This window comes from Neomonachus schauinslandi, chromosome 11, assembly GCF_002201575.2.
Source record: "Neomonachus schauinslandi chromosome 11, ASM220157v2, whole genome shotgun sequence".
Classification (NCBI taxonomy): Eukaryota; Metazoa; Chordata; class Mammalia; order Carnivora; family Phocidae; genus Neomonachus; species Neomonachus schauinslandi.
In genome coordinates, this window is record NC_058413.1 from 91,824,527 (window position 1) to 91,846,116 (window position 21,590).

At 45.9% G+C, this 21,590-nt stretch overlaps 1 protein-coding gene across 1 annotated transcript; it reads left to right on the top strand.

The window, feature by feature from the left end:
- Positions 1–3,701: 3,701 nt before the first annotated feature.
- ZNF202 (zinc finger protein 202) lies at positions 3,702–20,723 on the top strand. Its single transcript, XM_021696629.1, has 7 exons — positions 3,702–3,784; positions 14,220–14,724; positions 15,419–15,629; positions 15,977–16,065; positions 16,995–17,124; positions 17,654–17,773; positions 18,306–20,723. The coding sequence occupies exons 2-7, from the start codon at positions 14,323–14,325 to the stop codon at positions 19,298–19,300; spliced, it is 1,947 nt and encodes a 648-aa protein (XP_021552304.1). The 5' UTR covers positions 3,702–3,784; positions 14,220–14,322; the 3' UTR covers positions 19,301–20,723.
- Positions 20,724–21,590: the final 867 nt, after the last annotated feature.

Genomic DNA, 21,590 nt, shown 5'->3' on the forward strand with positions numbered 1-21,590 from the left:
TTTATCAGGCTCTTATAATTCCATGATATTCATAAATGACCATCCAACTTGGAGACAAAATTTTTAACTCCAATACAAGAAAAGCTGAATAGACAAAGAATTGGACATGATTACATATTTACCTAAAGCATTAGTGCCTGAGCAAGTGGCTCACCACCACTTTGAATTACATATTCTCCTTGCAAGTTTAAATGAGTCCAATTATAAAAATGCCATTTACAGATGACTCTTCCAGAACCATCCACTTCCTGTACCTGGTATTCAGCTCGTCTCAGACCGAACAACTAAAAGAGTAGAATGACACACACTTTCAGATCAGCCCACTCCACTAATTACTCCTGCCATTTCTTTAATTTTTCGAAAATAGTCTCTCTCTTCCAAGTGCAGAAGCAACCATTTTCCTAATAATTAGTTCTTTGGTCTTCATCAAATACTGTTTAAAAAACAACAACAACAACAACAACAACCTAATGCCCCCATCTCCACACTATGGCTTTAGTCCAAGCACTTGACCTACAATAATAACTTTGTAAATCACCTTTCCCAATCTACTCTTGGACCCCTTCATTCTCTTCTGTGGCCAGAAAGATCTTATATAAATCTCTATCTAATCATGTCACTTGATTAAAATCCTTCAATGGCTTCCCATTAACTGTAACAGATAATGCTTAATTTCGTCTATAAGACATTTGGTCTGTCAGATCTGATCCCTGTTCACAATACCAGGTCCATCTCATATATTTCTCTATTGCTCTCTGGCCCTAGACACACTATCCTCTCAGTTTCTCCAATACCCTAAGCTCCTTTCCACTTCAGGACCCTTGCATACACACTATTACTTCAAATATTCTTTCTTACCCCACTTCCCACTCCCACCCCCAATCTCAGCCTGCCCACTCATCCTTCAGAACTCTGCTCAAAGCTTACCACTCAAGATAGTTTCCCCTAACCACCTCTCTACCAGCACTATCACCTGGATTAGGACCACCAGTCATAAGCTCTTGTAATAGGTTGTACTTCTCCTTTGTAGAACCTACCACAATCATAAGTAATTTATTCAAATATGTTTCTTCCCTCCCAAACACACATATCCACATGAAAGTTAGCTCCATGAGGACAGGTTGTTCTCCACTGTATTCCATATACTACCACAGTGTCCGGCAATAGTAGTTACTCAATAAATAAATCCCACTGACGAATGAAGGACCAGATAACTGGACGGACAGAAAATCAGTCACATCACATACAGATTGTAATCTCTGTAGTTCTGTTATGTAAATATCCCACACACTGTGTTTTAAAAGTATAAATGAATTACCATAGGCTATATTAGATTAGAATCCCCAATTTATACCAATCACAAAAGTAAATTTAAATTCATAAAAAGGAAAGCAAAAAAGTAGTAAAAGAAAATATAGGATGAAGCCCTGATGATTTTGGTGTGGAAAAAAATGTTCTGGAATAAGACATGAAATTCAAAGCCACTGAGAAAAACAGTGTATCAAATTTATCCAATTTGAAACTTTTTTTTAAATAAAGACTTTGAGTCCTGTTCTTTTTTTTTTTTCCCCAAAGATTTTCTTCATTTATTTATTTGACATAGAGAGAGACAGCGAGAGAGGGAACACAAGCAAGGGGAGTGTGAGAGGGAGAAGCAGGTTTCCCGCTGAGCAGGGAGCCCAATGCAGGGCCGAAACAGGACCCCGGGATCATGCCCCAAGCCGGAGGCAGATGCCCAACAGCTGAGCCACCCAGGCGCCCCCAATTTGAAACTTTAAGACCATAAACAAAGTTAGAATGGAAGCTATAAAGTCAAAGAAAGTATTTGCAACATACATATTAAATGATTACTACAAGAATATATAACATTTAACAAGAATAAGAAAAAAATCCAATTGAGAAATAGGCAAACTCACAGGAAAACTACAAGTTACCAATAAACATACAAAGATTGTTCATTTTCATTCTTAATCCTGGAAAAGGTAAAATAATGAAACATCAATTTTTACCCATTTTACAAGTTGTTTTGAGAGAGAGTGAGAGAGAGAACGAGCGGGGGGGTGGATGGGGGAGTCAGGGGGGCAGAGGGAGAGGGGGAGGGGAATCTTAAGCAGGCTCCCTGCTCAGTGCAAGTCAGTCAGGGCTCAATCCCAGGACCCTGAGATCATGACCCAGGCCAAAACCAAGAGTCGAATGCTTAATCAAATGAGCCACCGAGGCACTCCTCACTTTACAAGGTTAGCAACATAAAACAGTGGCATGAATATGGCGGGAAAACCTTCTCATATACAGCTGTTAAGATCATAAATTGGTGCAGTCTCTGGGGAGATAATTTGGTAGTACTGATTGAATGTATACAACCTATGACCCAGCAATACTTTTTCTTTGTCCCAGAGTAACATTTGCATGTATGCATGAAGAAGATGTTTATTATAACATTGTTTGTGATAGTAACAATTATAAACAACACATATTACCCATAGGGAAATGGCTAGTCACACAATGGAATGTTATGCAAAAAGTAGAAGGAATAAGGGAGATCTGTATGACTATGAACAGGTCTCCAAGGCCCAATACTAGGAGAAAATAGCAAATCAAGGAATCCAACATGAACCCACACATATATGCATATGCACACAAAATAATATATGATTTCTATGAATACATATGTATATTGTATGTAAAAGTATAGAAAAGGTAAGGTAAACACGTAAGAATAACGTTTGGTGAGAGAGATGAGGAAGCCAGGATTAGTAAAAGGTCATTAACTTTATCTGCAATGTTTGAAATGTTTAGAAGAACATTTATGTATCATTTATGAACTTAGTATTTTAAAATATTAAATGAAATCTATAATGAGAACATCTGGCACACAGTAGACCTTCACGAACCGTATATTCCTTGCCCCTCCATCAAAGGTAACGAGTACCTTGGCTTCAAACACAATAGACTGATCCCAGCAATGTGTCCTATTAAAATGAAACGTGTAAGACATAGTTGGGGGGAGAGAAGACCCTCCCATGGCACGTGGAGAGGGGTGACTTAGGGGGTTCAAGGGACAGGGAGAATAAAAAGGAAAATAGGAGAGATCACTGACCGAGACAAACTGAACAAATGAGATCAGGGAGGTCAGTCTTAACGAAACACAAAGACATGCTCCAAGGAAAACAGAAAACAGGATACCGTAACTACTCTCTTACTAAGCTCCTACTACGTTCCAAAGAGTTCGCATGCAATGTATCCCTTAGCTCTCAGAGCAAGGGTATTATTACACCCATTTTAGAAGAGCACACTGAACTCTAGAGGAGTAGAGGGGTTTGCCTGAGGCCCCACAACTGCTGGTGAATGCAAGAGCCAAACCTCAAACGGCTCTCCTTGCTACCCCGCTTCGCGGACAATCAAGAAAAACAAGTAGAGTTACAGACTCCAAAATCAAAGCAGAGATCAAAAGCGGTGAAACAGGTGTGTGAGTAAACTGAAGACCCCGGGTTTCAGAAGGGGCGGGCGGAAGCGGTATGGCCTGAGGCTTTCCGCGCTGGGTCCCCGCGGCGATCAGAGCCTCCACCCGCGCAGAGCGCACAGAGACCAAACCTCCCGCTGCCTAGAGCGGCTCCAGCGCCGCGAGGAGGCGGGGCGAAGCCCAGCTTCCGGTTCCGGGCGCAAAGGCCCCACGTGTTTCGACCCGCCAGGCCCCGCGCGGCTCGGATCCGGCGGCGCTGCTACGGCCGGGAGTGGGTGGGGGAGAAGCCGGGGCAGGGGAGGAGCTGCCGGAGCTGCCGGAGCCGTGAGTGCTGAGGGGCTGGGCCGGGCCGGGCCGGGCCGGATCGCGTTGAGCCGGGCAGGGCGGGGAAGAGGGGGAGAGGTCTGAGACCCCGCCCCCCCAGATCGTGGGGAAATCTCACTGTCCTGGAAGAAGGGGCGGCGGCGGTGTAGTGAGGGGGTCTGGGCGTTGTGGTCCCCGGGGCTCCTGGTGGCCGGAGCTCGAACCTCTGGGGACGCAGATGGCGCTCCGGGCTTCTTTCGGTGCAGCCACCGCCCTCCGCCCCCTCCTGAGGCCTGTAGAAACGCAGTTAGTTCGTACTTCCCATTGCTTCCGCGCCAAGTGGCCCCCCGGCACCGAGGGAGGAGTGGTCTAGACCCCTTTATTTCCCCTAGCTTTTTCTCACCCGGTCTTTCAGATTGTTCAAGAGCCACCCCCCGCTCCACCCCATCCTCCGCAGGCTCCCGGCCCCGACAAGCCCCATCTCCCTCCACCACCAACCCCCCCCCCCATACAGATACAGTCACCCGTGATCTTATCACCCTTGGATACCGTCTGGCCTGTGGCTTTTCAGCTGCCACTGTGACCGACCCCACGCTTCCCTTCAAGCTAGTAGCTTCTGTCTCCCCTTGCAACTTCCCTCCCCCCTCCAACCCCTCACAGCCAGTTTTGGCACTTCTGAACACCACCGTTACCCAGAGCAGGAGTGTATAGGCCTCTGCTGCTTGTCTGGTTTGACCAAAAGTTTGTTAGTTTGTATGCCATGGATATTCTGTGTTCTCTCAGGGGTCAGCCCAATTTTTATTTTTCTGGCATTGGAGATTCTTGTCTCCCAGGCGCTTTGATTTCCATGTTTGCCTTGGTCCCTGTACTGACCACCCCAAAGGTGGGCTCCTAGGCCTAGCTGTTCTTTGACCACCTTGGTCCTGGAGAGCACTGTCACATTCAGGCTCTCACTCGGAGGTTAGGGTGAGAACCGTTGCTTTTTCTCTGTCCACACACTGCAGGTGACACCCAGGGCAGCCTGACTCAGGAGCCACAGAAAGCTAGTGGAGTCCCCCTTCCCTTCTCCCAGCTTCTCTTCCAAGTCACCCCCCTGGGCCTTGATCCAGAAAGCCACTTCAGAAAGGTTGTGAGGAAGCCATTGGGAGGCATGTTGGTGGGAAGTATGTGACAACCAAGCAGTTAGGGTTTGTGGCCATTCGTCTTGGGTAACTTTCTGCTGATAGAGTCTAGTATAAGAGGGTGGGCAGGGTTGGTGGGAGGAAGGGGATTTTTCCTCTTAGGACCAAATACCTGGGATTCATAATCTTTCCCCCTTTTTCCTCCAGCTGTACCCCTTTTGCACTCTTTTAAATACTATATTGCAGTAGACAGTCATTTCAAGGGCACAGCAAGGTTTACTACGATGTGAGGGACTCTTGGGCATTACAAACTATACAGATGAGGTAAGTTACAGGTTTACATTTTTTTCCAGTTAATTTGCACAGGCATAAAACAGTCCTAGACTCTTTTGACTCTTGCAAACCTTCCTGTAAATTTGGCCAGCACTGGAAAAGTTGTATGCTTTCTGCTTGAACCTCAAGTTTACTTTCTTTGCCTTAGGTACTGGCTCTCAAACTTATCATGCTTCTCAAGCACCTGAAGGGAGGGCTTGTGGAAGAGATTACTGGGTCCACCCCCAGAGTTTCTGATAATAGGTCTGGGCCCCGGGCTTGAAAATCTGCACATTTCTGACAAGTTTTTAGATGCTTGCGCTGCTGGTTTGGGTTTCTCACACTGAGAACCACTGCCTTTGGCCAGTCTCCTTCACATAAACAGTGCCGTGGTTTGGGGGATCAAAAGACCTGTGTGTGTACTTCTGTGTTAGAAACTAGTAATATGATCTTGTATGGATAATTTAACCACTTCGGTCTGAGTTCTTTCGTTTTTAAAATTAAGAAAGCGTACTTAAAAAAAAAAACAAACCTCCAAATCGTAGTGATCTTATGCCAAATGGAAGATGAAATATTGATGAATTTTCCCCTTGATTTTCTTAATTCTCTTGATAGGAGCTTCCGTTTTGGCCATATAGCTTATATCCATATTTAGGTTTTTGCTACAAATTGCTCGTATATGCTGAAGTTCCTGCTACTTAACTGCTTATTAAATTCTTTAAGGTCAGAAGTAGTGCTTTTTTCATCTTTCTCCACCTGGACCTTGGTTTGTGTGGCACACACAATTGATGCTCAGTAGATATTTGTAGAATGAATAATCCTATCCCCTGCTCTCTTTTCCCTTTGAGGAAGTTTTTCTCCACTAGTCCTGTGCCACATTGTAAAGCAGTATATGGCTGTGCCACCGGATTGCCCCAGGCGATTGGGATAAATGCCGATGCCAAATTCCTATAACTGTCCCCGTGAGAGATTCATTACCAAAGCCGTGGCACCCACTGATTCTGAATTTTAGTGCATCCGTATCCAACTGGGAGTAAGAGAAATAGCTTAATAAAATTCAACATGTTTTACTGAGCGTCTTTTCTACCAAGCATCTGACAAAGTGTTAGGCACTTAGAATATAAAAATGAATAAAGAGGTCCTTGCCATCCTGGGATGCCTTCTACTCTTTGTACCATGATTTTTTTTTTTTTTAAAGATTTTATTTATTTGACAGAGAAGGAACACAAGCAGGGGGAATGGGAGAGGGAGAAGCAGGCTTCCCGCGGAGCAGGGAGCCCGACGCAGGGCTCGATCCCAGGACTCCAGGATCGTGACCTGACCCGAAGGCAGACGCTTAACAACTGAGCCCCCCAGGCAGCCCTCTTTGTACCATGATTTAATCTGCAGTGGAGACTGCTGCTCCTCTGATTCCTCTGGTCCCATAGGCATGGGTCCCATCTTTTATCATCTCATCATAAGCGAGGGAGCCTCGGGCAATGCCAGAAGGAAGTCATCTAGACACAAAGCAAAGAGTATTTTGGCAATATCAGTTATAAAACAAACCATTAATACATGACTCTTGAATTGACTGTTCTGAATTATCCCTGTTTACTCCTCAGGTCAGTCTCTAGTTATAAAATATATTATCCTGTTGTTTTTCGCTAAATAATGGTTCCTCTGACTGTCCATGTGATTGGCATTGACCATGTTCATCGTAGTAATGAATTAGGTACAGCTAGTTTAACTCTGCCTGCCACATGAAAGCTGCCACTGTCATCAGGGTGGGTGTCAGGTTTGAAGGGTGCCCTTTTCCCACTTCAGATTCATTTGTGATGTTCTGTTTTAAACTGAGGGGTTATAGATTGACCTGCTTTATTTAAGCCATTGACCACCTCTAGGTCACCCTTAAGGTTTAAAAGCCTAGCTTCATGTTGAACGTTAACCAATATCATCAGGATGGCCAGATACTCAATTCTGGACTTGAAAATCTGTCTGTGGCCTCTAGCCCATCTGAAGTCTTGAGTAAATGCCTGTCACCATCTTAGGCTAATACATCATGGCCTAGGTATTCAATAAAGAAGCACTGTATCCTTGTTCCTCTCGAAGCCCCTCTATCACCATCAAAAAGCAAGATGGTTTCTCAAAAGATGATCCAGCTCTCTGCCTTTAGGTGGAAAGTCATTCCCAGTTCCCAGATGACACATCTTGAGAAGGTAGAACACAGATCACCTACTTCCAAAGGCAGAACTACCTATATCCAGCACTGCCTCCTGGGCCTGTGATACACACCTAGAAAAACATTAATTAAAAATAAAGTGAATTGTGGGGTGCTTGGGTGGCTCAGTCGTTAAGCGTCTGCCTTCGGCTCAGGTCATGATCCCAGGGTCCTGGGATCGAGCCCCGCATCGGGCTCCCTGCTCAGCGGGAAGCCTGCTCCTCCCTCTCCCACTCCCCCTGCTTGTGTTCCCTCTCTGGCTGTCTTTCTCTCTGTCAAATAAATAAAACCTTTAAACAAAAGTAATAAAGTGAATTGTTAACGGTTTTTATAGTTTATTTCACATTATTTGTGTTTACATTTACTCCCAATGACATTTTTATACCCACTTTATACCTTGATCCTAACCACAGAGTCTGCAGAATTTCAGGGCAAAAGATATTCGTGTCTTGGCTTTCCCCTGATTTCCCTGTACCACCCACGGCCACTACTTACTTAGCCTCTGGGTTTATTTCTTCCTGTCTTCCCCCTCACTCCGACTTACCCTGTTTCTTTGAATCCTATTGTAATAAGCTTTGAGCCACTTCTCCCCTTGCTACTCAGATATTTTATGCTGAATCTAATGAAGGAAAGATGTAAATGGCAAAAAAAATTTTTTTAGAGATTTTGTTTATTTATTTGACAGAGTGAGAGCACACAAGCAGGGGGAACAGCAGACAGAGGGAGAGAGAGAAGCAGGCTCCCCGCTGAGCAGGGAGCCTGCTTCTCCCTCTCCCACTCCCCCTGCTTGTGTTCCTGCTCTTGCTGTCTCTCTCTCCCTGTCATATAAATAAATAAAATCTTAAAAAAAAAAAAAGTTTTTAAACATGGTTTGAAGCATACTAATTATGATTTGTTAGAAGGCCAGAAGTCAGCGAATGCCTTCCCTTTCATTTCTCCAGCCTTCTGGGTTAAGTTTTCAAGGGACTTAGTAGGTATACTAACTGGGCTTGCCCCAGAATGCCTCTTCCCAGTTCGAGGGAGGAGACAGGACTGCAACACTGGTAAGGAGAAGCACCACTGATAGGTCTTGGGCAGGAGAACTTGGCTGGAAGGTTCCATCCCATCTGTGTTCCAAGGCTCTTAATCTTAGCTGATAAGTCTTTCAAAGCAAGGACTCTTCTTTCAGTTTAACACTTTACTTTTAGTATAACAGTAAACAGGCCAAGATTTTTCCTGTGCATTTAAAATTTTTTGGAATGACGATGAATGAAATAAAGGACTGTTTGCTTGTTTATCATTTAAATCTTGCCTTCTTCCCAAAAGGATTTAAAGCATTTTGAAGGAAAGAGAACAAAATCTATTGAGCATCTACTCTGTACTGGGCTCTATGCTGCAGTGATTCTATACGTTACTTCATTTACTCCTTAAAACAACCATGGGAGGGAGGTAGTGTAGCCACATTTTGAAAATGAGACCAAGACAGGGAGTGTCCCGTGGCCAGTGAATGAGGAGAGAGATTCAAACTCAGGGCTCCAAAGCCCTGAACCATTATGTGGAAAGCATGGATAAACACTTGTATACAGGATAATTAACCATAAAAGATCATCTTTCCAGTAGAAGGATCATACCAGATAATCTTTAGTTTTAAAGAAGAATACAGCGGGACGTCTGGGTAATAGACTGATTTCGTCTCAGAATCGTGAGATCAAGCCCTCTGTTGGGCTCCATGCTGAGTGTGGAGCCTGCTTGAGAGTCTCTCTTTCCCTCCTCCTCTACCCCTTCCCATCCTTTCTCTCTTCCCTCTCCCTCTCTAAAAAAGAAGAATACAGCATTAGAACAGGGCAGTTAATAATTTTCATTAGTTGATTTCTATTCTAGAACAATGAGAAGAGCAGTTGGAAGGTTTGGTTAACCCCAGAGAACAGACATACCCAGATTTCCAGGTTATGGGCCAGCATTAGGGTAAAAAATAAAATTGGGGGCAGGAAGGGAAATAAGTATCTGCTAAACATAATCATTTGAACCTCTCTGATCACTACTGAAGATTATTTGCCAGTAAACAGATCAGTCTCTCTCTACTGGGTAGATACTATATGACCACAAACCTTGTCATTTAGGATCCAGAAAGCTCTCCCCAAGTAGTCATATTTTAAGGTAGAGAACCATATATCCTTTTAATGCCTGCAGTTTTCTGTTCTTGTCAATAGAATGCAGTTACGGCCTTCACTGGCATGTGACACATTCAAATAAGGGTCAGAGGTAGTTGGACCAAAGACCGGAGAAAGCTCTTACCTTTTCCACATCTCCCCAGTCCTGCTCCATACATCCTAGAAACACTTACTCAGAGACTAGGTCATGGAGTGCACCCATCCCTAGGCTTCTGAAGCTTTTCTGTAGACATTGTTTCAGAGCCTTCTGGAACCAAGTCTTTTGCTCTTCCTGGCCTGGGTTCAGTCTCTCTATATAGTCCTCTTCAGTTTTATCTGTCATTGTGGAACCCTTCCAAGGACAGACACTGAGGGAAGGTATTAGAATGCCAAGGGCAACAAATTGCAGGCAGACTTGTTGTGTAGCATATCCCAGGAACCTAGAATGAAACAACGTCCGTTTTCTGTTTCTAATACTTGACATTTACACAGCACATTTTAGTTCATAAGCTCACAGAGCTCAGCTAATCCTGTGAGTTAGGAGAGTAGTTCTCTGCAGAGGGCTTTCCCCTTTACAAGGGCTCTTGTGTGTGTTAATGTCATGGAACCCTTAGAGCTGCTCCAGTTACTTGAGGGTGTGGGGCTAGGACGCACATCTTTGGGTACCTAACCCAGTGTTCTTTCCACTGCACCGCCTGCCTCCGGTTCCTTCCCATCCCTCGCCCCACCAGGGACTCCTCTTCTGCCCTTCATCGTGCCATTGCTGATCTGTTTGCCTTCATCTCTTCCTGAGCTGCCAAAGTAAATCCAAAACAAGCAATGGAAACCTCAATTGATGATTTCTTTTTCTTTTTTTTTTTTTTTAAGATTTTATTTTTATTTATTTGACAGAGAGACAGCCAGAGAGGGAACACAAGCAGGGGGAGCAGGAGAGGGAGAAGCAAGCTTCCTGCAGAGCGGGGAGCCTGATGCGGGGCTCGATCCCAGGACCCTGGGATCATGACCTGAGCTGAAGGCAGACACTAAACAACTGAGCTACCCAGGTGCCCCTCAATTGATGATTTCTGAAGCGGATTTAGAAACAGCAGGTTTTATGTGGGCCAGCATTAGGGTAAAACTGTTCCTTTGTCTTTGGAGAGCGAGAGCAGGAATGCTTCTGTCAATGCAGACTTTGTAGACTCCATAGTAGACAATCTCTGGTAGCCAGTGCTCCGTGGAAACAAGGAGAGCTTCTAGTCTGCTTTCCTGGGCATGGGTTCTCAGACTTTGAAGATGACTGAGATCCCTTCATTAAGCCAAAGACTCTCTATCGATTCTGTCTTCTCTCAGAACTCCCAAAGAAAACAATCTCACTGAAGATAGGCATAACATTTTAAAAACCACAAATCGTGTAGAAAACAGACCACCATGGGGTAGAGACTGCAGATTCAGTAGGTGGGACAATTACCACATAAAGACTGAGAAATGAGGGAACTCTGTAAAGCAGACTATGAAAGTAGGTAGTGGATATTTGAGGCTACTGGAAGAGAAATAAGAGCATGAATGAATGAAAAGGCATTTGAGATACAATTAATAAAAATAAATAATAGGGTCATTGAAATTAAACTCAATTTGATGGGCAGCATCTAATTAGACCCAGCTCTTAAGAGCGGATCGTTAACCTTGAAGGTGGATCTGAGGCTGAGGTAATGAAGCCCCAAAAGACTGAAAAATGAAGAACCCTTCAGGTTGCATGTGGAGAGGGGTTTGGAGGGGGCAGGACTGGGAAGACTAGGGGTGACTTGAACAAAGTCGTTCATTCAACATACAAGTGTCCGTTACATACCAGTGTGGTGTAGGAGACGGTCATGTTTTTAAAAGGTCCTACTGATACCTTTCAGTGGTTCATAATGGCTCAACCAGGGGAATGGAAGTGGAGATGAGATGGATGAATTGGAAAGACATTTAGAAGGAAGGATTAACAAGATCAGTGAATAAAAAAGAGTGTAGAAACAATGGAGGGAAAGATGGATTCTTCCTGGTAAAAAAGAGGAAGAAAACTTTAGTTTATTCATTTAAATTCCCTTACTGTGCACTTTATTATGCATGTTGGAAACTTGAAGGAGTTTCATAGGAAGCTTAACCAGTGGCTGTATTGTGGTATCCCAGGATCGATACCACAGACGTGGTGGTAGAGGTGTGCCCATGTTGCTGCAGAAGCACAGTGATTTCTCACCATTTTAAGGGTAAGGGGAATGGGATCAAAGAAAACATCTCAGGGCGCCTGGGTGGCTCAGTCGGTTAAGCGACTGCCTTCGGCTCAGGTCATGATCCTGGAGTCCCGGGATCGAGTCCCGCATCAGGCTCCCTGCTCAGCAGGGGGTCTGCTTCTCCCCCTGACCCTCCCCCCTCTCCTGCTCTCTGTCTCTCATTCTCTCTCAAATAAATAAAAATAAAAAAAATAAAAATCTAAAAAAAAAAAAGAAAACATCTCAGAAAACATGAAGTCTGAGCTGTCTTAGAAGTAAAGTTTCACCTAATGAAGGGTAAAGACTCAGAAGGAACAACATGTTCTAAAGCCAAAGAGATGGGATTTGTAGGTGCTTCACAGGCATACAGAATGTGTGTGCGCGCGCGCGCGCTGCGTGTGTTGGGAAGGATTGAAGAGGAGGGCGAAAGGAAAGTCTGCCTAATCTATAATACTTAGGAGTTTGCTTTTCACTTACAAGACAGAGGAATGGTTGAGGATCTTAAATAGGGAAGGGACATGATCACATTTGCCAAGAGTGCCGGTCACTCTTGTGATACTGTCCTTGGTAACTTGAAGGTAACAAACCTGGAGGCAGGTGGCTCAGGATTGGAGGCAGTTGGAGTAATCCAGACAAGAACTGATAAGGAGCTAGGGTGTAAATCATAGGAGTGAAGAAGAGGGGGCCATGTGAAGAAATGGAACACACCATGCAGCATTGGAGGTGGGGGGTGGGAACATTGCGTTTAGAAGGAACAGCCTTCCTATAGGCATGGTGTCCTGAAAAGACACCCCCTTTCGATCGGAAGATCAGCAATGCACCCATGATAGCTCCACGATAACACAGCAAAGGGGAGGATATGAGGCTTGAAAAATCAACTGAGGGCTGATGGTGAAGAGCTTCATGTGCCATGCCAAGGATGTTATAGCTGATCTTAACTAACAGAAGTATTTTTAAATGTTGAGCGGTGCAGTTGGGACTGTAATTTAGAAAGATGGTTAACATTGGGTTGCCATTGCTCTTCTGAGCACTTGACAGAGGGTGATATGTTTAATCCTCATAGTCACGCTGTTAGATGGATACCACAGATGGGGAAACAGGCATAGGGAGCATAGGAACTTAACTCTGGCCTCACACCTACTAAACGGTACAGCCCAAATTTAACCCCTGACACCAGACTCACTCCTTACCTTACACGCCCTAGTTGTCTTCCACCATCACACACATCAGAACCACATGCAGCATTTCTTTTTTTTTTTTTTAAGATTTATTTATTTATTTGAGAGAGCGAGAATGAGAGCGAGCACATGAGAGGGGGGAGGGTCAGAGGGAGAAGCAGGCTCCCCGCTGAGCAGGGAGCCCGATGTGGGACTCGATCCCGGGACTCCAGGATCATGACCTGAGCCGAAGGCAGTCGCTTAACCGACTGAGCCACCCAGGCGCCCCTCACATGCAGCATTTCTAAAGATACAGTTGCCTACATTGACTAAATCCCAAGTATCCCCAAGAGTGTTGAGAGATACTTATTTTGCAAAAGCTTCACCATAATTATGCTGCCCTTTACTCATGGTCGAGTACGCAGGGATCCCAGTTAGGAAGTTAGGTCAATAGTCCAGGCAAGAGCTGAAGGCCCAAACTAAAGCGGTCTGTGGCAAAGAGGAGGAAACAGATTTAGAGGCTTACAAGGTAGAATTGGTTTAATGGGCTGTAAGCAGTGGGAAAGAATCAGAATTGAGTCTAAAGATTACAAAGTTGAGTGTTTACTTAGCTAGTGATGATCTCAGCCAAGACAGGATCTTGGGAAGAGGGGTGGATTTGGGAGTCAGCAGAATGAGTTCAGTTTTGAACACTTGGGTTTGAGGGTCTGGAGGTCTTCCCATTAAGATATCTTAATAAGTGGAAGGTTGCTCTTAGGGGTGCCTGTGCGCCTGCCGCTGTATAAGGGGCTTTCCTGACTGTTACCTCACACAATTTGCCCCTCAAATCTCTGAGAGTCCCCATTTTACAGAGGAATTTATATTGAGTGTAATTCAGTTTGAATGAGCCTTTATAAAGGCTTCCCCATCTGTTTCAGCCTGGCGGATGCGTCTCTTCTCCTGGTGTGTATGTAAACGTGTGTGTGACATGGTCAGTACCACGTGTTCTAGCAGGCCATGAGCAGCGTCCGTGGTCCTCTCCATTCTCCTTGCAGGTTCACAGGGTTCTTGAAGAAGAGATGCAGTTTTTTTCTGTTTCTCTATGGGGTGTGAACCTGGCCAAGGACAAGGGGTAAGAGAACATAACTTGAGGCATAGATCATCCGATTTCAGCCAAATCTATTTATAGCTGATGGTTGTGGAGATTGAGGGCAGGGGATTTAATAGTGTAAGGAAGTGTTATGTGTGCGGGGTTATGAGCAAACTCAGAACTATTTTCCCTGTGTATAATCTCACGCTTATACTGATGTTTGTCTCTACTTCTCTGCCCCAGGTCCCTTGGGAGAAACTCCTTGAGGTGCCCAGGCTGAGACTGGGGGCTAATGACAGTGTGAGCTCTAGATGGTGTGAGACCCCTCCCCTCCGAGAGCCAAACAATGGCTACAGCCTTGGAACCAGAGGACCAGGATCTTTGGGAAGAAGAGGGAATTCTCATGGTGAAATTGGAAGATGATTTCACCTGTAGGCCAGAGTCTGTCTTACAGAGAGATGACCCTGTGCTCGAGACCTCACACCAGAACTTTCGGCGCTTTCGCTACCAGGAAGCCGCAAGCCCTCGAGAAGCTCTCATTCGACTGCGAGAACTTTGTCATCAGTGGCTGAGGCCAGAAAGGCGGACAAAGGAGCAGATCCTAGAGCTGCTTGTGCTGGAACAGTTCCTTACCGTCCTGCCTGGAGAACTGCAGAGCTGGGTGCGGGGCCAACGGCCAGAGAGTGGCGAGGAGGCGGTGACGCTGGTGGAGGGTTTGCAGAAACAACCCAGGAGACCAAGGCGGTGGGTGAGGAGGGGGAGTCCTGATCTATGTGATGTGGAGGGGGACTATTTGCTGGAAGGATGGATTTGGGGGTAGGGCATACAGGGCCCCCATCATTTACCCTTTAAAACTAATTGGCTGTGCTTTCAGGTTGCACCTAGATCCATAAGGGGCAGAGGTGTGTGTTTGCGTGTGTTTGTGTGAGTGAGTGAGTGTGACTTTCTGGTTTTTGAAACACCTGCCTAGGGACCATCTTAGGGATCTCAGCACTCAAGGGTCATATGGTTTTGGTTTTCCTTTCTTTGGCTGTCGAACCTCCAGTTCCTGGGGAGGCCAATTTTGTGACTTCCTCAAAAGTTCTAGACTCTCAGTCACTCCCCCTCCCCCAGGACCATAAGACAGGAAAGCAAAAACAACAAGGAGAGAGCTACAGGTGGGAGAGGTAGAGATGGGAAGGATGGGTGTCTTAGAGCCCTGGGGGACAGGGGCAGGGTTGAGGGGAGTAAGGAAGCTGTGCAGTACCCAAACGTCCCTGCCTTGTCCTGGTGAGGATAACCTGCAACAACTCTTGCGTGCCCCAATGGAACCGGAGATTCCCCTTCTCATCTGGGACTCTTTGGGAGTGTTTCTGTTGGCAGGTTCTCCAAAAATAAGCCCTGATGTCAACCGAGACTTTCCTCTTGACTCCATGCTGACTGGAAATTGGAATTATTCCCAGGTGACTGTCCATGTTCATGGCCAGGAAGTCCTGTCAGAGGAGACGGTGCATCCAGAAGCAGAGCCCGAGTCACCTAGTGAGCTGCAGAACCCTGTGCAGACCTCAACTCCCGAGGCGTCCCGTGAGGAGACCGTACAGAGCCCCTATCTGGGGCCACCAGAAGAGCAGAGCCTATGCCATGAATTGGAGTTCCAGCCCCTGCAGGAGAGCGGTGGGAAGCCTCAGCAGAAGTGGGGCATTGTGACGGGCAGAGCGTGGGAAGGGGGATATTTCCCCTCTACTAAGGAGGCTAGGTGTGGAGCACAGTGGGAATAAATCACAGAATCCAGGATGTTGAGAGGAGACAGTACTAGCTAGAGTCCCCCAGAAACTGGGCCGAGCTTTATCCTTGGTTCTCTTGGCATTTCAGTAGTGTTCCAGATGGTGGCATTGGGATGATTTGAGCTGCCCTTGGGCCAGTTTCCTGATTCCTACCAAAGAGCATGAGAGCCACTCAGCTGTTGGCCGCTTACATGGGCACACTGCATATTGCTGATCTCCGCATTCTTTTCATCGTAGAGGTTCCAGTGTCCCAGGACCCAGACCTTCCTGAAGAGAGGAACACTGGAAACCCAGAGATGGTTGCCCTTCTTACTGCTCTTTCACAGGTGTGCTCTAGTTTCCCTCTGTGCCTCAGAGAATTTGAAGAACCATCAGGCATTAGCTGTATACTGAACGGGTCAGACAGGACACAAATTTGCACCCTTCTTTCGCCAACTTAAGTTCTCAGTTCTAGACGTGTCTGCAGCAGGAGTTGAATCGAATGGGATGAATTATCATAGTCTCAGTTGGATCTGCAGGCTCCAGAGCCTCTTTATTTGCCACTGCCCAGAGAGAGGAACTAACAAAATAGGATTATTTTAGAACTCTCCAGTACAACCTGGAAGTTGCTGAATGAAGGCTTGTTTCTTGGTTTTTTTTAGGAGTAAACTTGATAGTCATTTGTAAGAATGGCTGACTGCTGCAGAAATGATTTCTGAAATTGTGTGGTGTCCTCTTGCAAGGACTGCACTCAGTCAGGCCACGACTCATAGGAATCCCTTAAAATAGTCAGGGCCCAAAAACTAAGCTAGAGGCTGGAGAGAAAAGGAAAAGAAGCATCCGTGGTTTCAGATTGTAGTCTAGCTGCAGCAAAAGGGCCTGTGTGTGCTCTGCCGACCGTGTAGATGATGGGGGTCCCTGGAGAAGGTCAGTTAGGGAGAGCTTTCCAGAAAAGGTGAGTTTTTGCAGAAATGTAGGTGGCATTAAGGCATCAAATAGAGAGTTAATTAGGACTTTTAAGACTTTTCTTGTATGTTAACCCATATGCTCAAGAAGAAGAGCAGAGGCTTGCCCTGAGAGAAAGCAGTGGGACCGGGGGGCCCGGAGGAGGAAGTAGGAAGTCGGGGAGCAGCAGCTGAGGGTGCCACAGATTTCCCAAAGGGAGCCCGGAGTCCTGTGTGTGTTCCTTTTGTCTCCGGGCGTAACCTTCATTCCAGGAACTAAGTGGGCGGCTCCAGGAAGCGCTCCTTTTTAACTGAAGCCTGTGTTGTTTCAGGGATTGGTAACTTTCAAGGACGTGGCTGTGTGCTTCTCCCAGGACCAGTGGAGCGATCTGGATCCCGCACAGAAAGAGTTCTATGGAGAATATGTCTTGGAAGAAGACTGTGGAATTGTGGTCTCTTTGTGTAAGGAATTTCAAGTGTTTCTAGGGTGTTCTGAGCACAGAGGTCTTTCTCCTGTTGGAAATTGTGGGGGTCTTAGATCTTAGACTGTATGCACCATGCTTCTTTTACGCCTGCCCCCCCCAGTGAGATTGAAGGATGAGCTATAAGCAAGACGATATCCTTCCAAGTTAAAGGGAAGAGGAAATGCTTAGAAAGTGGTTGGAAGCTTCTAATAAGAGAATAAAATTATAATATATAGCTTTAGTATATTTGAGGTAGTGTGTGAGTTTTGAAACCAGCAGTAGAAGTTGATCTGCTTACTTGAATATGGGGAAAGAGGGAGCATTAGCGGTCCTAGATTATTGAGTCGCAGACAAAGGGCATGAAATATGCAGGATTTGGTGAGAGGTGCTCAAGCTAAAAAGACTAGATTGGATCCACTGACTGGGCTGTCCATTTGTTCTGCAGTCTACCCAACAGCAAAGATCTGCTCTTAACACAGGGAATTGCTGAACCAATCGTAATGTCCCGCTTTCCCTCTCTTGAGCAGCATTTCCAATCCCCAGACTAGATGAGATCTCCCACGTTAGAGAGGAAGAGCCTTTGGTCCCAGATATCCCAGAGCCTCAAGAGCCTCAAGAGCCAGAAATCCTGAGTTTTACCTACACAGGTGAGGAACGACAAAAGGCATCTTCCCCCACAGAGCTGGCACTTCCCCTCTCCCTCTGGGGTGCCCCTCTCATTGGTTCTTCTAACCTGTTGGCCATCACCCCTGTCTCCCTCTGAATGCCAAATTCTTCTGTCCTCATCCTCCTCTTTCCCCTCCCATCATTCGTGTGAGGGATATGTAATGTAAGATGGTGAAAGAGAAAAAATGGGAACTTTGGAATGCAGCTGTAGTCCTATATGAAGCAGGTCACTTAAACTCTTGGTCCTCAGTGTCCACATTTGTGAAATGAGGATGATAATCTTTGTCCACACCGAGGCTTGTCGACAGCATGAGATAACATAAGAAAGTGCCTGGCACATGACAGAAATCAGTTGACCAGTTATTTCCTTCTTTCCCAGCCTCTGCAGTTATGAAATACGGGCTTCTCTCTGTGTGGTCTTGCCTTCCCAAGACAGTTTAAAAATCCCACCGTTGTGTGGAAGGCATCATCCCCTCTATAATTTCCCCTGTTCTCCTCTCACCCTCTCTACAGGAGATAGGAGTGAAGATGAAGAAGAGTATCTTGAGCAGGAAGATCTAAGTTTGGAAGATCTACACAGATCTATTTTGGGAGATCCAGAAATCCACCAGACTCCAGACTGGGAAATAGTCTTTGAGGATGATCCAAATAGACTTAACGAAAGAAGATTTGGTACAAATATTTCTCAAGTTAATAGTTTATCGAATCTTCGGGAAACCATGCCTGTCCACCCCTTGTTAGGGAGACACCACGACTGTCCTGTATGTGGGAAAAGTTTCACTTGTAACTCCCACCTTGTTAGACACCTAAGAACTCACACAGGAGAGAAACCCTATAAATGTATGGAGTGTGGAAAAAGTTACACGCGCAGCTCGCATCTTGCCAGGCACCAGAAGGTTCACAAAATGGGCACTCCTTATAAATTTCCCCTAAACCGGAAGAATTTGGATGAGACCTCCTCTCTGGTCCAGGCTGAGAGAACTCCACCTGTTGAGAAACCCTATAGATGTGACGATTGTGGAAAACACTTCCGCTGGACCTCAGACCTTGTCCGGCATCAGAGGACACACACAGGAGAAAAACCCTTCTTCTGTACTATTTGTGGCAAAAGCTTCAGCCAGAAGTCTGTGCTCACAACACACCAAAGAATCCACCTCGGAGGCAAACCCTACCTGTGTGGAGAGTGTGGGGAGGACTTCAGCGACCACAGGCGGTATCTGGCGCACCGGAAGACACACGCCGCTGAGGAGCTGTATCTCTGTAGCGAGTGTGGGCGGTGCTTCAGCCACAGCGCAGCGTTTGCCAAGCACCTGCGAGGACACGCCTCAGTGAGGCCCTGCCGGTGCAACGAATGTGGGAAAAGCTTCAGTCGGAGGGACCACCTTGTCAGGCATCAGAGAACCCACACTGGCGAGAAACCGTTCACGTGCCCTACCTGTGGAAAAAGCTTCAGCAGGGGCTATCACTTAATCAGGCATCAGAGGACCCACTCAGAAAAGACCTCCTAGCTAGCTTCCTGTGTGAGGCGGTCTGCATTCAGCCCTCACCCGGGGATGGGCGAGGAGATGCCCCTTGTCAGCTCGGGAAGACCTTTTCCAGGGAGTCTCCCTCACTTGCCCAGATCTACGTCACCTCTTCCCACAGCTAAATAAAATCCCCCTGGCAGAACCTCTCAACCTTCTTCTACACCTGGAGGAGATTTTTTTGCCCAAAGTACAACCTGGGTGGAGGCTTCTCCTTGACCGGAGTGTTCCTGCCTCTACCTCATGGGTGTGAAGGAGGAGATTTAGAAGACTTCCGAGGTTGTGGTTATTATATTTTGCCCAAAATAGGCTGTCGCATATCCTAAAGACTGCTTCACAGCCTCAAGTATAAAGTTGCCCAGGACAGCCCTTTAGGTATGGTAAGGGACTGGCCTCTAGGATTCTGTCTTTACTGGGCTCAAATCTTAAAGCACACAGCCCTGAACTCAAGGCCGGAGATTTGCATCCTCATGGCTCTGCCACACACTCACGGGATAACTACAGATCTCTCACTGGTTCATTTCTTCACCATGCACTTTCCTTTGATCCTGGGGAGAGATGGGAGAAGTGTCTGATGGGGGAAAACCTCGAGGCTGTTTCCCATGGACCTTGTCAGGCTGCTCCCTTATCCATTGCCAAAATACCAGGTGCCAGACCCTGCTAGAAAGGAGGACCTAGTCAGAAGCCTCTTTCCTTGTGGGGTGCTTTCCTGTTAGAATACTCATGCCCACCCTTCTTAGTGTTCTACCAGCCTCTTGGTTTTGCCCCTAGCACTTCTGCAAAAGTGAGATGCAACAATTGGGTGCTGGGGGAGTCAGTTAAAGCATAATTAAACCATGATTAAATCATTTACATTCCCACACGTGTACAGGCCCACCCCTCCTGCCCTTTTCACATGGGTTTGTGAGGGGATTTTGGAACCATGTCAGCTTACATAGGTACTATAGTAATTACAGAGTCATGATTGACTGGGTCACTTCCTTTATATGAAGAACACGAGAAGACCTGAGACCAAATTATGGAGCAAAATTTTTAAAAGCTGTTGCTGCTGGCTAAGGCCATCAAGACTACACTGACACCCAGCCCCTGTCATCCCCGCCTTGGTTCTCTGATATCAGGGAAAATTATGAACCCCAGCACCTGGGACCCTGAAGAATTTACCAGGAGTAAATGGCTTTCATGTAATTGCGTTGTTTGCTTTTTCTTATGTGATCTCATTTTTATGTAATTAAGAACTAAATAGTATTATCTCATGGCCTGATAGTAGGATCTCTGTTGCCTGATAAAGGTTCCTTGGAGATGAGGTTGAATAATTATGAACCTCACCTGCTCTGCTTGTGGGAGTGGCAAGGACTGGATGAGCGTCCTCCATAAGTGGAGCACAGGGTATGGGATTAAAGCATGAGAAGGGAGATTGTCTTCTGTGCATGGTTTCTTCAGCTGTTTCTCAGTCCATTATGTGCCAGTGTGTACAGAGAAAATGGGTGGGAGAACAAGGCCTCAGCCCTACCAGCTCAACAAGGCAATTCTCATTTTGGTCAGTAATGATACTCCAGTTGACCAGTTTGGCTTTGATACCAGTCAGTCATTGTCCTGGAGATAAACACATATGGAATAAATAAATGTAACACCGGCAGCCATGTTCCCTGGTTTCTGGAACTTTCCATTTTACTCACTTCCCAAGGCTTCAGGTTCCAGATAGTTCTGAACGTCATACATACAAAGACATCAGAGAGTACAAAGTAGTTTTCCATGAGGCCGGTCATGCTTAGCAGAGCCAAAGGGAATAGATGGCATACTGAGGTAAGATCTATGCCTGTGGTTTGCAGAAGACACTCCTAATGGGCAGACATTTCTGAACCCTAGATCTGAAGTCGAAGCATATTTGTGCTGGGTGAAATACAGCCTCAAGATATCATTTTTCCTAGCTCATACCAGTTATGGGAGCTGATACAATTCTGGAGGTAACAGAACAAATTTGTTCTAACAGAACAGTGACTTTATTCACTGATTTACCTGGTTACTGCAGTAAGTGAGAAACTGTCAAGAGAATTGTACATGAGGAAAAGCGAGAGACTGGTCCAGTTTGTTGGAACATCAAATAGTTCTTTTATTGCCGATCCCCCAACAAAGTTTCATATGCTGACACTAAATCTCTGCTTAGAAAATTACTTTATTTTCTGAGGTTCATGGAGGGGCATACTGTCTCCTAAACCTGAGCATGAGCAGAACTGAAGTTTGCAGCAGAAGGGCCTATGCAAGAACCTGCAGTGAG

Excerpts from the sequence above, each read along its gene's own strand:
- ZNF202 (XM_021696629.1), top strand. The coding sequence starts at position 14,323 with ATGGCTACAGCCTTGGAACCAGAGGACCAGGATCTTTGGGAAGAAGAG. Across the intron at positions 14,725-15,418 it reads CCAGGAGACCAAGGCGGTGG|GTGACTGTCCATGTTCATGG; the intron begins GTGAGGAGGGGG and ends AATTATTCCCAG. Across the intron at positions 17,774-18,305 it reads CCTGAGTTTTACCTACACAG|GAGATAGGAGTGAAGATGAA; the intron begins GTGAGGAACGAC and ends CCCTCTCTACAG.